Below are 19,397 nucleotides of genomic sequence, written 5' to 3' on the forward strand. Positions count from 1 at the left end.
TTATGTGGCCATTTGAAAGCCCTTGAACTACTCTTCCATATGTACTGGAGGCTCTGTGGATGCCATTTTGTGGCCCCAATGTCATTGTTCATATTTTATGTGATTGTACCCATTACTGGAGCTGGCCTGCACTGACACATCTCTGGACTTTTGGTGATTACCAACAGTGTATCTATCTTCATGATAATTTTCTCCTTGTTGCTTTTCTTCTATGGTGTCATCTTGCACTCTCTGAAAACCATCAGTCCTGAAGGGCCAAGTAAATCCTCTGTCTTCCTGTGGATCTCACATTGCTATCAAGGTTTTGTTCTTTGTCCTGTGCATATTTATATATGCAAGACTACCTTTTGCCTTCCCCTTTGACAAAAGGGTGGCCATATTCTACACTATCTTAACTCTCTGGATCAATTCTTTGATTTCTACTTTGAGGAATAAGGAAGTGAATAATGCCACAAGGAAAGTGTGGAAGAGACTAGAGGTGGTTTCCAATGAAAAGCAAAACCTTAGACTTTACAAAAAAAGGGTAAAATATAAAGAAATAAAAATGGTATTAGACCAAAATATTATGGGCTGCTCATTATCTGTAAAGTGAGATGCCAATTCTATAAAAATTGCAATATTATTAGGTTCAGAGAGGATACTTTTACTTTCACATAAGTCATCAATTCCAAGTTGCAATTCAATATCCCGCTATGTGAATTAAAGAGTCATAAATTTTATCCTTATATAAACCTAGTAATCAATAAAAAAGGATAGAAAAATTACCTCTCAGATTGTTGTTGTTGGCTATTGATTCTATGCTTTAAAACATGTGGAGGGGAAACAAAATTCCTTAAACATTCAGGATACAAATACATTGTATTAGAAGTGAAAATGTTTTAAAATATTTATTAATATTATTACTTTATGCAGAACTGGTGATAAAATCCAGGGGCTTATAAACCCTAGTCATGCAGTCTATGGCTGAGTATGACCCCAGCTAGCATGAGGACTTTTTATCCATTAATGTTTTCTTTTATTTCCCTTTTTATTGTTTCTTTTTTAGTTATACATAAAAGCAAGATTCTTTTTGACATAAGTGAAAAAACATGGAGTATAATTTGCTTTAAATCATTCCCCAGTATTTACCTTTCCTCTCCCTCCTCCTTCTCCCTGTTCCCTTCCATCTACTGATCTTTCTGCTATTTACTTTTAGTTATTTTTTTCAAGTTAGTGATTTGTGGATATACACCCTGATGGGACACACTGTGTTATATTTATATATGTGCATAGGAAAGTTAGGTTAGACTCATTCCTCTGTTCTTCCTTTATCCCATCCTTTTATCCTCTTCCTCATTCCCTTTCATCTAGTCCATCAGTCTCTGTTCTACATTTTCTCTCTCTCTTTCTGTCTCTCTCTGTCTCTGTCTCTCTCTCTCTGTGTGTATATATATATATATATATACACACACAAATATATGTGTATATATACACATATATTTGTGTATACATATATATACACAAATATGTATGTTTTTTCTCTTATTTTGGAGTAGTTAACACATATCAGAGAAAATATTTAAACTTTGAGTCTGATTTATTTCACTTAGCAGGGTAGTCTACAGTTGCATTAATTTACCAGAAAATGCCATAATTTCATTCTTTTTTATGGCTGAGTAATACTCCATTATGTGTATACCCCATTCTCTTTATTCATTCATTTGTTGAACAGCACTTAGGTTGATTCCACAAGTTGGCTATCGTAAATTGTTCCAGCACATTGAGGTGACTGTATCACTATAGGATGCTGATTTTAGATCTTTTGGATATATACCAAGGAGTGGGATAGCTGGATAATATGGTGTTTTCTTTCCTAGTTTTTAAGGAATCTACATACTGCTTTCCATAGTAATTGCAGAAATTTGCAGACCAATCAACAATGTAAATGTGTGCACCTTTTGTTTTTGCCACATTCTCATTAACACATTATGATTGGTATTTTTGATAATTGTCATTCTGACTTGAGATAAAATCTAAATGTAGTTTTGATTTGCATTTCCCTAATTAGTAGATAAGTTGAAATTTTTTTCACATATTTGTTGACCAATTGTATTTCTTCCTTTGAGAAGAGTCTCTTTAGTCCTTTTGCTCATTTATTTATTTTTTTGTATGTATGTGTGTGTGTGTGTGTGTGTGAAGTTTTTTGGATCTTGATATATTCTGGATATTAATACCCTCTCTGAGGAGCAGGTGGAAAAGACTTCCTCCCATTCAGTAGGTTCTCTCTTCATGCTCTTTTTTCTTTGCTGTGCAGAGCTTTTTAATTTGATGCCATTGGTTTAATGATTTTAGGTTTTATTTCTTGTGCTTTAGGAGTCTTATTAAGGAAGTCAGTTCTTTTTCCAATATTTTGGAATATTGGGCCTACATTTTCTTCTAGCAATTACAGTTTCTGGTCTAATTCTTAGATGTTTGATTCAACAAGTGAAAAATGTATATGATTTAGAACAATGAACTCAGTGACACTGGGGGGGTGGAATAATTCAAACTCAGGAAATTCATAGAGAAGAACAATGATAGACCCTCCATATAGCAGTTCCTCTATATGACTGTATCATTTAACATGGGTCCAGTACCATTTACTACAGAATTTGAGTCACTCCTTGGATTTCTTGGCAGATAAAATCTGATTGACCCAGTGCTACTTATGAAAAGCTTTTCTTGGATTAGGTGACTTTCTTCTACCAATTAATTGGCTTTGGGAGAAAAGGGGCAGAAGATTCCATGAGAGAGTCAGGAATGAATATATCTTATTCAAGTACAATCAAAGGGAAATTTTGAGATGCCATATTACAAACAAAAACAGGACCAATTGAGGATGTAGAGAGCCGAATCCTCCTATCACCAAAGAATGAGTAAATCTAGAGGCACCAGAGATTAAAGGACTATTTAAAAGATTACATTTCAATTTACTCAATGATTTTAGTTTTTGTGAATCTTTGTGCCCAAGTGAAAAATAATTGTCAAGAGATCAAGAGATCTTTCAAATTTAGACACATTTTAGATGTCATTCCCACAGTTAAGGCTGGTTAATCTCAGGTTGTCATATGGCTTCTGGAATAAATATGATTACAGCAAAATATTTCAGTTTCTTCTAGCGCATCAACAGTAATGAAATGTCTATTATGAACACAAATCTAAATCTTTCGTTTCTTTCCTTATTCTTTCATGTTAGGCCCAAAGGAGAAGAGTGCAGATGTCGATTTTTCTTTCTCAATCTTCTCATGGATTTTTGCCCTTCTTTGCACTGTTGGGATTTTTTTTTTTTTTTTTTTTTTTTCTTTCTTATTTGACACCCTGGTGATCCTTCATTCTCTTGCTTTTACTCAAGAGAAGTAAGGATTGGCTCTGAATTCTCCCATCATTCTTTAACATTTCTATTTCTTCCCCCTTTTATTTTCAAATATATGCATAAAATTCTGATCTCTTTGAACCATACTAGTGAGTGTATGTTTGGTACTCAGAACTTATTTAGTTGTAGCACATAGCCAAATCATCTGTATGTTTTGCTAATACTGGACAATGTAACTTTAAAGCAACCATAAAATGATAGAATTTTTATTATTTCTGTTTCACATGCGAGTATCAAGGGACTTGTTAACTGGCAGACCACCATTGTGCAGGGAAAGAGTTTGAGACTAGGCAGTGAGGCTTCACGCTATGCACTGTTTTCTCACAATGGTCTAACTTTGGATTCATCTGCATTTGGAAGAACCAGGATTGGAACCTGAATCCCTTTTCATTATACTTCAGTAAGTTACATAATTTTTTATTCTTCACTAGACAACCTATCCTCCCTGATGTTAACAGTATCTGGAGAGCAATAAAGTGGACAATGTTAAAGGACTTCACACTTGAGGAGTGTAGTAACTATGGCCAATACCATGGAAGACACAGGTAGAAGATGCATAGTTCTGCATTTGTGCTGTAAAATTCCAGTCGATTTAACATTACACTGAAGGGAATCATTGCTTCCATTTTCTTTTGTACTCTAGCCATCAGATTTGTGTCTGTAACCATGATTTAAGTATCTTTGAGACAGTCATCAGAAGTCAGTAAATATAGGCAGCTAGATAAATAATTCAGGATCATGGATAGAGTGAAGTAAATGGTGCTAAGTAACATCAGAGACATCACTTCAACATTAACAGGCTCTACAGGGAACAGTAAAAGATGACTTTGGTAGCTGACATCACTTCAACATTAACAGGCTCTACAGGGAACAGTAAAAGATGACTTTGGTAGCTGATATATAGTCTTTAAACAATCTGACTTTATAAACAGGTTATCCGTGAGTGGCTATAGATGAGGCACAGATTTAACTTTTGATAAATTAATACCCTAGTATTTCTCCCACAAAGACAAACAAGTTTTCACAAAGATCGAGAAGCCAACTCTAAACTTTATATAGATATCAGCCTGTATCTGAACAGCAGCCTTGTTAAAAACAATGTGAATCTAAATAGAGGTCTACATCTCCTGTATCAGAACAAACATAAAAGCTTGTACTTTAAAAGTTTTGCTATAAACTGAATAAAGTAATAGGTCATTCAGAACACAGAAAAAAATTAACCCAAAGGCCACATGTTTTATTCAGCTTTTCGTTATTCTGACCAAGTGAACTGAGACCAACTAAAAGGAGGAGATGTGCATTTTGGTTCATGATTTAGAGGATCTAATAATTTTATCTCAAAATTCTTGCATTGTCTCACACGTGAACTTTTCAAGACACCTCTCATCTAACATCTAAACCACTGTGTCTCTCTGGAAACTTACTAGAACTTCTGTGATTTAACAATGGTGAAGATGGAACTTTTGATTAGTGGGAAGTTATAGACCTTTGGACAAATTCCTCAAGGGCACATTGCTAGTTCCTCTCCCTGTACCTCACATCCCCTTGGCTGTGGTTTCCATCTATCACTCTTTTTCTAATTCCTGATTTGAATTTCATGAAGGGTGGAAATTACCCAGTTATTTTCACATTGTGCAAAATATTTTAGTTACAATAACTGTTGTATTTCATCTTGCAAAATTATTTACATAATATGGCACACTATCTAACTGAAACAAATAATACCCAATGAAAGATTAAATAAATCAGGACAGTATAAGAAAATGATAAGAATGTTACATAGCAAGAATCAGGGTTGTAGTACATATTGATAGATTTTAATTTCTGAATGGTATTTTAAAAATATAACCATAGTCTGGAGTTTGAGTCATGTTAGGTGATTATTCTTTGTAAGGAAACACATGTAAAATTTCAATTAATGGAAATAACGCTTCTTTTAAGTCTGTAGGATATGGAAATGGTTGTCCTTTGGGTTCTTAACTTTTCTCATGAATCACTTAAATATTACAATTTTTATGGAGTGTGACTATATATAAAAATACATAGAATGCAATATACAAATACTGCACAATAGCAAATTATTGGTGAGGATCCTCCTGAAGGGGTTTGAGGAGCTAGGTACAAGTTTTCCCCAAACATCATTTTAAATGCTATGTTCCTTTACATTAATTGTATCTGCAGTATCATCTTTCAACTAAATGAAAAGTGCAAAGTTTCTTCAAACTCCTTTGTAAATTTTGTTTTTCTTTTTAATGTTTATGTTTTATAAGATCAGTTTATGAAAGGAAAAGTAACATTTCAAATAATGTATACCTCTTCACTTTTATATAAAATATTTCTCTTTAATGAGTACTCCTTGCTCAAAACAGAACATCATTTCCCTAAGGATTGGTGAATAGATGATCTATCATGGAACTCTGTTTTTATGTTTACAAAATGCACAAGCATTTGGCCTGAATCTTGGAAGAGACAGTGTATTCTATATGCAAATATCCAGTGCTCTATTCCTGAGTATGAATGGAAGTGAAGAACCTGCAAATAGAAACCCCAGAGGAGTAAGTCAAGAGAACAGAAAACAACAACAACAACAACCAAAAATTTCTAATTGCTTAGGACAAAAGTTTTGTAAATACTTGAGCAGGTGAAAAACCACACAAAATTGTGTCTTAGCACATCATGCTGATAGAAAATTTCCAAACCCTGGGGACAAGCAGTAATTCGACAGGTTCATGAACTAAGACAGAAGCCTCTTTAAAGTCCAGATGGAAATCCAGGAGGAAACTTTTGCTTCTCTCTTTTTCTTTGTTTCTGAGACCTTGGTGAAAATAGCTCTTGAGTAGCAGTGAGGACATTTGCTACTGTGACTGCCAGAGAGGCTCTTCCTCTTTCCCTTGAATGTAGAGCAAAGACTGGGTACAGATATTACAGTTTGGGGACCACTGAGTGAACATTTATCCATTGAGAACAGGAGATGGCCATCACTAGAATTTTCAAAGAACTGACACACGGTGAGATTTATAGTTTAACTGTTTGCATTTTCATGGATGATTATTATACATTGTGATGCAGTGCTTAAAATTGCGGATGTTGTGGTAGTGTCAACTTCAGCCACAGGATGACTCTGTTAGCATCTGTGTACTTGGTATAACTGCATGACCTTTACAACCTGTGACTTCTCAAGTTTAATGAGAATTATAACATTAGCAGGGTCAAGGGATGTGGAATTGAAGAAAACAATATATGTGAAGAACACAAGACCTAGTTGAGGCAGAATAAATGTCCAAAAGCAACACATCTTGGAGTGCATTGATTATTTTTGGGAGCAGGGACGATAGATTGGTGCATTGATACCATTAAATCTAATGAAATAAGACCCATTTTCAACTTTTTATATTCAAAGTAAATCCAAACACTTACAAACACATCAAATGCAGTTTTTGTGTGTGTATGTGAGAAGAGGGGAGAATTTACAATTCATTGAGTTTTCCAAACAATGAACATGGAATATTATTCCAAATATGTAAATCTTTATTCATACTTCTTCATTTTTTCATTACCTATTTTAATGGACACATGATGATTGTTAATATTCATGGGAACATTTTGACCAGATCAAGGTAATTGGCATTATCTGTCACATTAGGGATTTATATTTTCTTTGATTTGTAAAATTAAAAATCAACTCTACAAGCTTTGTAGAAATATGCAATGAATTGGTCTCAACCCTGGTCACACACTGTGTTGTTCTTCATATCCGCTGTCCCATTTAACCATGCCCTATTCATCTTCCCATTCCACTTTTCCCAGCCTCTAGGAACCACATTCTAACACTTTGCTTGAGAACTACTCTTTTAATTTCAACATACTCATGAGAACAGGTGGCATCTGTCTTCTGTGTGACTTGTTCAGGTTCATAAATGAGAATACTCATTTATGAATAGTTGTTCTCATTTATCATTTGCTTGCTAATGTTTGCAGCACTCTAATGTTTCAGATGAATGTGGTCATTTTGGATATTATACAAAGAATACTGACATATTAACATGTTAAACATTAGTCTTGCAGGAACATTCACAGATTCATTGATACAAAATGTAATATCCAGTATTTCTACAACAACATACTACTGAGAAGCACAGGGAAAAACATTAAAGCTAAAAAAAATGCAGAATGCAGTCATTAGGTTTAATGATTTAATTTTTCCTATATGTATTTGATATCATAAGTATCATGAGGTTCTTGCCTCCATTGTTCAAAAAAATCTAAGTGGCTAAGCTCTTAACTGCTTTAATACTTGCTGTTTTGACTTTGTCTCGACCTTAAAATGAATTAAATAAACCATTGAGACAAAAGAAAAGAAGGCACAGGCATTCATCTCGAAGTGCACCAGTGGAAACAAAGAATTTTTTTTCTCAAAGCTTAGAGATATATTATATGTGTGTGTATATATATAAGCACATATATGAAGATTTCCATTTGAAATACATTATGCAAATATAAATATACATAAATATACATTATACACATATAAAATTAGACATTTAAGAAAAGCCTTGGAGCAACATTGACATTTGGAATAGTATCTGAAATCTGAGAGAATTTATTTCTGAATAATTAGCCTGAATCAAAAAATATAATTGATTTAAATAAATTATAGGGTTGGTAATACAAATAGGATTATATTGTTTTAAAATACAGTTGCAGTATTTAGAAACAATGTATGCAAATCCAACTGATAAGCACACACATGCACGCACACACACACACACACACACACACACACACACACACACACATATATATACACATAAATAATTCTGAAAGTTACTGCTCAAGATGTGATTACAAAACACTATTTATGAAGACAGCCTTACATCTAATCACTCTTTTAGGTTATGTATGTGATTTAAAGTTAATAAAGAAATTGTATTTCTTTCACTTTGGTCCTAAAATTATTTGTGCTGATAAAGTTAGTAGGAAGACAGTGTGCACAGTTGTGAAAAGGGAAGCAAACTTCTCCATGTCACTGTCCCAGGAGATGAACCAGTCCCCAGAGTTCATGCTGTGAGGGACCCTGAACAATCAAGTTTCACCTCCACCATATTTGAGGATATGGTAACTGAGAAGGAAAGGCCACAAGATTCTTCCAGGACAAATATAGACACATTAAACTTCTACCTGTAGGAGAACATAAATTTATAATTGATATCAGTAACTGCATAAAGGATGGGGAAAGCTGGACCTATGGTAGGGCCATTAATAGAGAGTTTACAATAGGTTACAATTTTAATTAAAGATTCCCTATCATGAGAGTTTGTAGTTACCATCTTTGCAAATGAATTATCTTCAATCCTCACACCTTCTTTCTGAACTGTACTCATGGTGGAGAGTCTTTCGTTGTGTTTGTTAATTATGTTCAATTATAAATTTATTGCAAATTAAAGTCTCAATCATTTAGAAATTTTCTCTTCTGGATGTTAAACTGTATTTAAAATATTAATATAAATAGTGAGGGGTATTAGCAATGATTTTCTGTTTCCGACTTAATATATATCAAATTGTTTCACTGTTTATTTATAACATTAATTATTGTTCTGTTCATTACATCATGTGATATTAATGCAATGGTCTGATTTATATTTATATAGATGTGTTTCTCACTGAATATTTTAGATATGTTTCTGGTTCATATGATACTATAGCATTTCACATTATAAAATGTCACTATCATTTCACTTTCATAATAAATATTTAGGGCTAGGGGAATAAGTAGAGAGAATAAAAACATTTATGATTCTGGAAATATCGATCAATATATTTTAAAAGAATGGCATGAATGAAGTTGTTTTATTACAATTTTAGTAGGGATAGAACTTTAAAAAATAGAATAACTTCAAAAGGCATTCTTGTGATGCAAACTTTAATTTCATTTTGTGTATTTACATACTCCTTAAAAACAGTGGCATCAGGATTCCTTGTATTCTTTTTGACCTCTAATGCACACAACAAGTTCATAAATGCTTTCTGTTTGTCCCTATGGTCAGGCATCTTGAGGCACAGGACTTTGATTAATGTTGCATCAATATCACACACTGAGGCTAGAATTATAGATTTCTGATAGCAGAAATTGATCACTATGCTTCATTCTATTTAACTTTTTATTTGGAGTAATTTTAGATTAATCAAAAAGTTGTGTAAATATGGAAAATTCATGTGGACTACTCAATTTTCCTTGACTTTATTACCTTACATTATTCTGAGTATATCTGTCAATGTATGAAGTGAATGTAGATACATTATTGTAAGTAAATGGCAAAGTTTATTCATATTTCATTAGTTTTGCCCCTATTGTCCCTTTGATGTTGCAGGATTTGATCCATGACAATTACTTTTATTCAAGACAATACCAATTAACTGTTCTAAAATCCTAAACCTTGGGACCATAAACCATGGGGTACAACATAGTCTCCATCATCAGTTTTAATACTAATATTGCTTTCATCAGGAAAAAAAGGATCCATTTCTTTATATCCAACAACATTTTATTTATGCAATGATATTGCTTTTAGATCATTCAGAAAAAGGAAGCAGAGAGATAAGATTTATGTAATTATTAGATTAGTGTAGGACCCTGTCTTTACCTTCTCACTTCTTTTGGTTTTCTTTGCACAGTAATCTGAAGGAGGCATGGATACACAGTATGTTTGAGACCACAAACACATATTCACGGACTACTAGACATATTCAAAAGGGTAGTGCATTTTAAAATACTATTTATTCACTGCTAATGACCATCAGTATTTTTGTGTTTATGACCTATATGATTTCCACAAAAATCCTATTGATACAAATTCTTATTAAACCATATTTAGAAGTACAACCTGAGGTTTACAGAATTTTACTAATTTTAAGTAATCTGATCCATTTCATAAAACAAATAGAGATATCTGGATTTGAACCCAGGCCTACATAAGGCTGGTGTTATTCTCACTCATTTCCTCTTTGTCTTTCCTGCTTTGGTCCTAGGCTAAGATGTACGCTGCTGGATGATAGACTGCTATTCTTTATTCTGTAATCAGTGGTTTCTGACTGATCCAATGAGCTTTCAGAGTTTCTTTTATATTAGTGTTTCATTGTAAATGGCTATGGAGTTCAAAGTACAGATGTGGTCAGAAATAACCTGTGAACAAAAAGGAAAAGATTGTTTTAAGGTAAATGAACACAAAAATATTAATTTACAGAAATATATACTAGTTAATTATAAAATTTAAAATCATTTATGCTTACTCTAAATAGGAGTCATGAAACTATTTACTTTTTATTCTCATATAAAACCCATTATTCATTGATTTTTAATTCATTTATATACACACAGAGACACACACACACATACAGACACATGCATTGGAATGAATCTGAATTAATTTTTCTATGTTCTTATACGTATACATCATAATGAATTCCATCATCATGTATATCCATAGGAATAAGGTACTAGTTAGAATAGGACATATTCCATGCTTGCATAATTCTATCAAAATGAATTCTACTGTCATGTATCGGTAAGTAGAACCAATAGAATTATATATCTATGTACATATATGTACATATATATGTAGAAAAGTTTTACGCACACACACATATGCTCTTTCACTGATACATTTCATTTATATGTACAGGTGAGGGTACATCATTCTCTGAAGCTATGACTGTCTGTGTTTGTGGTGTCAAGAGTTCAAGTAATTATCTTGCTGATTTCTGGAGGAGATTGCTGCAGGCAAGGCAGCTGTCTTCTTTAAGTGAGCACACAATAACTACAATGGTAAAGTCCCATTGTCATAAGCAACCTTTGCACATTTTCAAATTTGATCCTCACGATAATCCTGGGAAATGAGCAGGTAAGTTACAAATGAACAACTCTTCCTGAAAAGAAACTCTCATCATTTTGAAACATTTATCATGAGATATGTCTGATAAAAGTGGGTCATGTTGGAGTAAGTATTGGAAAATGACTAACTAAGCCTCTGGACTATGACTGACAGCTAACATTCTCTTCCTTACCTTTGTGGTTGTTGCTGGTTTGCGTGTTTAGGGGATTGGCCATACATTGCCATTTCTCATCATTCATTGTGTTTCCTTCATCAAGGTGCCTCATTCAAACATTAACAAGAATCAGAGATTTCAAGGTTTAAAACTGAAGAGAAATTCTAGAAAATCAGTCTGTACCAAATTCCTTGCTGGAAAGGAAAAATCCCCGTTCTTTTCATGTTGATCCATGGTAAAGGAATTGGTGTGGAGACAGAGGTGCTGTCTGTAACAATCAGTATCAGGCATCTGTTGTTTGCTTGAACATAGTGTTGCTAAGCTCGTGTTTCCCATTAGTAAAATTTGGATGATAAATCTAACAAAGACTGACTCCTACATAGTGAGCCCTAAGCCAAGAGGGGCCTTGAATATATCATTTAGGGATCTGGAGGACACTCAGGATTATGCATAATTAACTTGTTACCTGTACTATAGACCTGGACACTGTCCCATGAAACCTCCTCTTATAAAAAATAATCAATTCATTCATTTAAAGTTCAATTTGCTTCATATTTTTAAAGAAATATTGGAGGAGTAATCATTTCCAGATTGTATTAAAGTGCATGTTTTGATGGATGAGACCATTTCCAGATAATAGTTGGCTTGGTAGTAACCACTGTTGTGTACCAATGACAAGCAAAGTTAATAAATCATAGTCCTCCTTTTCTTATATCTTGGGTTCAGTTTCAGAATGGTTCTCAATAATTCACCCTGGAACTCGCTAAAAATCATCAAGGTGGCACTTGGTATAAAAACTACTCTTCTTTAACACATGAGGATTATTATTTCCCCTTATTAAAACTCTGATAGTTTGAAGTATTCACTATTTCTTTCCAATCTTTATATTTTCCGACCTCTGTTACCTTCAAATATATCTATTTTGTGTTGTTAAATAACTCAGTAAGTAGAACTCATAATAGCAATACAATACTCATGGTAGCCATCAACCTGTTGTTGATTGCAATATTATGAACTGATCTGAAGAGATTCTTTTTTTATCATACTTGTAGATTTACATGATCACTGTAGTACTTTCACCCTTTCCTTAAAAATCATGCAAAACCAAACCTTCATAACTGAATTCATCTTTGTGGGACTTTCACAGGATCCTACTGTTTAGAAGATAGTATTTGTCGTGTTTTTGTTGGTCTACATTGCAATTATTGTGGGCAACATGCTGATTGTCGTGACCATCCTCTACATCCTGGCACTGCTGGGATCCCCCATGTATTTCTTCCTGGCAATCCTGTCCTTACAAGATGCAGGTTTCTCCTCGGCCATCATACCAAAAATGATCGCAGACTTCCTTGTACAAGCAGAAAACCATCTCTTATAAAGGATGCATGATTCAATTTTTTGCTGGACACTTCTTTGGTGGGGCAGAGATGATTATCCTCACAGCCATGGCCTATGACCACTATGTGGCCATTTGCAAGCCCTGGCACTACTCTTCCATCATGAACTGGAGGCTTTGTGGCATTCTGGTGGGGGTGTCCTGGAAAGGGGGATTTCTGCATTCCATCATATAAATTTTCTTTACTTTCCAGCTGCCCTTTTGTGGACCTAATGTCATTGATCATTTTATGTGTGAGTTGTACCCATTACTGAAGCTTGCATGCACTGACACTTACATCTTTGGCCTTCTGGTGATCGCCAACAGTGGGTTAATCTGCATGATCAACTTCTCCCTGTTGCTTGTGTCCTATGGTGTCATCTTGTTGTCCCTGAGAAAACACAGTGCTGAGGGACGGAAAAAAGCTCTGTCCACCTGTGGATCTCACATTACTGTTGTGGTTTTGTTATTTGTCCCGTGCATATTTATATATTCACGACCTTCATCTTCCTTTCCTTTTGACAAAGAAGTAGAAATAGTTTACACCATCCTAACTCCCTTGCTCAATCCTTTGGTTTATACTCTGAGGAATAAGGAAGTGAAAAATTCCATGAGGAAAGTGTGGAAGAGATTGGTGGTGGTTTTTAAGGGAAAATAAAATACTGTACCATAAAGCCTGAATAAGCCCTGGTTATAGGGTGATCTGTTGTATCGGCAAAAAGTCAAGCTTGGGAAACATTTCTTGCCAAAGGTGAGAATGTTATCAGCCTTGACTCTGGACTCTGGTGCCAACAGTTACGAGATGTCCAATAACAGATGGTGTCCTGTTTACTGAAGGATTATAGAAGAATACTCTTAGACTGCAATGGTAGGATGGTTGCAAAAAATGTTTCTAGCACTGTAACATTTTAGTACAAAAAGAAGCCTCTGACAACTTAAAAACCTGGAACAACTTATAGTGCTCCTTAGTTTAACTTCTTGATCAACTTGAGGAGCTAGTTCTGGATCACTGTTTCTTCATCAAAGTGCAGTGTCCTACTTGGTCCAGCTTTTTGCAAAAATATCTCTGTGTCATGTTTTTCTTCATCTCCTCTTTCCCCTACTTGATAATCCTTTGTTGATGCTGTGCAGGTCACAGAACATTACCAAAAGTACAATATAAAGAGTAAAACAGTTATTATTAATCTACAAAAGAATTCATTAAATGTCCTTCTATGGAAAGAGATTACATAATTCTAAAAAGAAGATGTTAATATGAAAGGGATTTAAAATTCATGATTTCAATTTGAGATGGCCTCTTCTCTCTGAGTTCACTACTCATCATTGTTATGTAAATTAAAGATAGCTCAATTTTGTACTTTCTGAATTTTACTTTGAAAAATAGAAGGTATTTAACCCATCAGAATGATTTCCAATCATATAAAGCTTTGAAAACAACCCTTGTGGACGAAAATATTAGAGATCAGGAAAAGAAACATAAGATATGATGTAAAAAGATACAATGTTTTGATACTAGTATCAGTCATTCTGATATGAAACATCAAGACTTATGAAAATCAGAGAGGAGAGCTTACACCTTTTCAGTTCCTCTTAGAGGTGGGTTCATTGAAGTCTGTTAGAATTAGAGTTATTTATTGACTTTGAGAGAATCTGATTGGTCCAATTCTGCCTATGGTGGAGCCCCTGGGCTCAGGTAGCCACGTTCTATCAATGGGCTCTGGGAGAGTAGGTGGGGCAATTCCACAGAGTCTCTTACTCTAGTACAAACCAAGGCAGATCCTGAGACACTGCACTACTAGGAACTCCAGGTCAAAGCTACAGGTGGAGTGAGTATACTTTCCTCAAACCACAACAGAGGGAATAGAACCCAGAGAAATGAGAAGTAAAAGCAGATTTTTCTAAAGATGATTAATTAGTTTACTCATTGATTTTCATTTTCTTGACTTAGTGTACCTAAGTGCAAATAATTCATGTGATTATCAATAAAGAGATCAATCAAATTTAGAAACATATTTGGTGGTCATTTCTATGTTTTGTTAGTCTCAGGTTGTCAAGTTTTATGGGCAATACATTTATTTAGAGTAGAATATTAGTTTCCCTTGGCAAATCAACACTGATAACATGCTAGTTGAGTATTGTGAGGAAATTATCTGTTTTTTTTTCCCAGTCTTTAACCTTATATGTCACCCCCAAAACAGAAGAGTATATGACATTAGTTTTCTTTCTCATAGCAGACATGCAAAAAGTACATGTAATTTCATTGACCACCCCTGCAAAAGTCTATGAAAGTTTAAGCTTTGAGTCTAAAATGTTACCTGGACTACGTAGATGTTAGCCTACCAAGATTATAACAAGGATCAGACATGCGTTCCCTCTTCTTCACCTCTACCTGTCCTCAAAGTAGGCAGAGCTTCTTTAGGCACTCTGCATTCCAAGGTCCTCATATTTCAGTTCATTTATCCCTAAAAACTAGCTCAAGAAGTATGGATCTGCTAGATTGGCTCCATTGCTTTATTAATCTGTGAAGCAAAGATTTGAAATGAAGTTACAAAGGAAAACACTATTCTGGCCACATTGAACTAACCAACACCAATTCATACACTCAAATTCTAACAGGTTTTTATTATTTTAATGCCCAACATTTCATTGCCAACTCTGTTGTTGTATAAAAGGGGAGAATCCACTAACATTCAGTAGAGGAATAAACAAGTATGAAAGGCATCTACCCAATAATTTGTCATTCCCACTGGTTTGATGAACAGAATAAGTAAAAATTCTCCCCCAAATGACTGTTACTTTAACTTTAGCTTTCTTTTCTATGTAGATTGTGTTAGGCATAATAAGGCACATTCTGATGCTTTTAGCATTTAGGTATCTAACTCTTGTGTTAATACTAAGTTCACTGATGACAGTTTCTGTAGTTATTTAAAGGGTTTTCAGAGATACAGTTTGTTAATGTAAAAGCATGAATTAGTAAATGTCTCTGGATATCTAAAAGAAGACAATATAGAACAAGATCCTAATTTCAAAAATTATTCAGAAATAACCCTTTGTGAAATCATAAGTCAGATATTTTCTTGACTTTGTTTACCATCTTGCAATAGTTCTCTTCCCAAACTACTCTGTGGCTACCCTGGATCATTGCTCAGTCTTGTACTAGAGATATTACTATGTCTGATTCCCAGATTATGTTTCTTGTGTAGCTCTTAGTGAAAATGTCATTATTTTCCCTTTGGCTCTGACTCTTCCCCTTATCCTCTAAGCACTAACATATTTTCCTCACTATTGTTTTTTAAATATAAACTGACATTCTCTTTGACCCATTCTGAAGATTGCCTCCACAATTATTAGTCAAGAAAGTTTGTGAACAAGTTAATAGCTTCCTCAATTAATTATCTATGATTTCTTGGATTTATGTTGGCTGTACCTGGATTGTTGGAGTGTGCAGCTTTTTGTGGCATGTTGGGTGTTGTGTGAGAGTGTCATTTAATGGAGTTTTAAATCTCAGGTTCTCATTCTGGACCTCGGATTTCTCCCTAAAAAACTCTATAACCCAGTTTGACCCCAGCGAGGAAGAGCAGTTATATTATAAAGTCTTATAAAGGAAATCTGTTGAAACAAAAATGGGGGAATGACACATTAAAAGATTATATGATTCAGTTTATACACATACATTTTAATAGTGGAAGACTCTATCAAGTATGTCACTTGCTTGGGAGTAATCTGGGAAGGCTTTTCTGAGGAGATGATATGTAAACTGGTGTTGTGTCCACAGAAGAAATGGACAGTGGGATGCGGGATGGCAGAGGCAAGGTTGATGGTGAGATATTGAACAATTAGTGAATGTATTCAGGAGGGAGAGCAGTTGTTAGACTGCAACTTGGATGAGCTCAAGCCCAAGAAGGACAACTGGAAAGGCAGATGGTGGTACAGGGAGCTTTAAAAGTCATGGATAGCATCTCAACCAATGAATCTGAAAACTGTAGTATTTACTTCATTATGTTTATGAATCATATTTTAACTTCCCTCTTTTACTTCTCAAGTGATAGGAAATAAAAAACTGGGAGTGATTGGAAAATGTGAGGATAATTGGTATTATCTGAATTTTCTCCTCTAGAGAATTAAAATAAGCATCTCAATAAAAGCCTGTGAGGATTTACTTAAAGGATTGTAGGATTTACTATATCATATTGGGACTGATGACATGTCTTTGTGAATATCTGGTCTGTAAGCTCCAATGACTTTCTCATGGAAAGTGAGAGAGATTTTTGTCTGCCATTAAACTGTGTGCAACATTTTATATAGAATTTATGAGTAACAAATATTGTGAAAAGCTTGTTTTTGATGTTTGCTAACATAAAAAGATCTTCTTAAAGCTGGGGGAAGATATTATGTTTTTTTTGTTTGTTTGTTTGTTTTTAATACCCACAGATAACACTTGATAGTAAGCTCTTCTGAGTGTTCAATGAGAAAGAAATTGGCAAGTCCAAAGCCACTGATCGAGGGTATGTGGGAATCCCTGCATGTCAGTCTTTATTTTATGGAAAGCACAATGAGTCCACTTGTATATTTTGCACTGAGTTTCTAAATGCAGGGAACAGAAAGGTGGATGTCTTGAGTGGGTGTCTGACATTTGAAAAGGGATAGGATCTTCATTGTGAATGATTTCTAAATTCGATTGTAAGTAACAGGTAAGAAAAGTAAAATAAAATTCAGTTAAATAATTTTGAATGATTGTTGTTCTTTAGTGAAGACTTAATCTTGAAAAGATGCTATCAGGATTTCATTTTATACTCACTTAGCCAAAAGGCTTCCAAATCTCACAATCTTGTTTTTGTGGCCTCTTGTTAGGAGGGTGACTTATTCCAAGTTTTATTATTGTTTTCATTGTATGTCTTTGACATTGGAATCTGGATAACTGGAAAATTCATATTGAACTTTTTGCCCAGAAAAGTGTTTTCCTTATTTCCATTATAGCTTGGTTTCATTTTTCTCATTGTAAATTCCCTCATTCCTAAGGTTTTCATATATGTAGATAGCAGCCTTTTCTACAACCAAAAACCTATTTTGTTTTTATTTTATATTCATACCAATCTTCAAGATGGCATGCACTTTAAATTAATTTAATTATTTTATAATTACTTAAGTTTTTTTGGATCTATCATTTGTACCTTCTGATTTTGTGAAAAGACTAGGATGATCTATGGTACCAATATAACTTATTTCACTCAGAAAATAAACTTTTTGTTTTAAAGCAGTTGAACACCCATCTGTTTTATAGATAAGTGAACAATTGCAATTAATGTTTTTTAACAATGAAATTTACCTCTTGAGAAGTCAGTACAAATGATCATAATGAATGTAATTACCCCAAAAGCACATGGTGCACAGACACATCTTCTATAGGCTCTGCCTACATTGAATTTTCTAGCCTTCATAGCATCCCTTAAAGGTAGTTTTTAGAATCATTTATGTTCTACAAGTGAAGATCAAGGGACTGGTTGAATGACAGATCCCTGGTGGGCAGTGGGATGTGGTTTGACATCAAACTCCATACGGATTACTGAGAAAACACACTTCTTAGTCTGGTTTCATCTGTGTGTCTCAGAATCTAGAGAAGAACTTGATTATCTAAATTGAAGTTTGCATGGTTTTAAATTGTCCGACCACTCTCTCTTCCGGTAGATTGCAGTGTGTGGCTGCAAGGCTGTGGACAGTACATTAAGTCCGTAGACTGTGAAATTAATAGTCCTTTTAATCTCAATATTTCTCATGAATCACCTAAATTTTGCATTTCTGTGGTGGGTCAATGGACATAAAATTAGATCGGGTGCTATATTTAGATGCTGCAAAGATAGAAAATTGTTGATGAGGATCTTCGTGAAAGGGGTTAAACAGTCATATCCAAGTTTTCCCCAAAATATCATTTTAAAGGCTATGTTCCTTTACATTAATTACATCTGTCATACCAACTTCCAAATAAATGAAATTAGAAAATTTCCTATGTAATTTTTTTTTGTTTTTAAAATGTGTTTTATAAGCTCAGTTTCTGAGAGAAAAATAACATTTGAAATAATGTATACCTCTTCACATATTTTACATGAAATATTTTTCTTTCATAAATACTCCTCAGTATAGTACATGTTTTCCATATGAACTGGTGGTTGGATAGTTTATCACAGAACTCTGTTTTTATATTTACTAGATGCACAAGCATTTAGCCTGAATCCTACAGAAGACAGTACATTCTATACACAAAAGCTCAGTGCTCTATTCCTGAGTATGGTGGGAGATGAAAGCATCTTTAGATAGAAACCTAAGAGCAAAAAGACAGGAAAAGAGAAAACAAAATCTCTAATTGCTTGGGACAAAAGTTTTGCAGATACATGAGCAAGTAAAATACCACACAAAATTGTGTCTTGGCACATGATACTGATGAAAAATTTCTCCTTGGGGAGAACCAAAGAGTATTTCTTCAAGTTCATGACCTATGAGGGAAGACTATTTAATGTCCAGATGGAAATCCAAGAGGAAAATTTTTCTTCTGTTTTACTTTATTTATGAGACTGCTCCTGAGGAGTCTTTCTC

The 19,397-nt window shown here is 34.2% G+C and overlaps 1 protein-coding gene across 1 annotated transcript in view; it reads left to right on the top strand.

Moving 5' to 3' along the window:
- LOC306639796 (olfactory receptor 4A5-like) overlaps positions 1–13,467 on the top strand; it is a gene marked incomplete at both ends in the record, with an annotated part of 343,811 nt that extends 330,344 nt beyond the window's left edge. Inside the window, one exon of the mRNA XM_079103526.1 lies at positions 13,069–13,467. Coding sequence (XP_078959652.1) covers positions 13,069–13,467 — 399 coding nt within the window. The remainder of the gene's footprint in view (positions 1–13,068) is intronic.
- Positions 13,468–19,397: the final 5,930 nt, after the last annotated feature.

Source organism: Sciurus vulgaris (genome assembly GCF_902686455.1).
Source record: "Sciurus vulgaris genome assembly, chromosome: 11".
Taxonomy (NCBI): domain Eukaryota; kingdom Metazoa; phylum Chordata; class Mammalia; order Rodentia; family Sciuridae; genus Sciurus; species Sciurus vulgaris.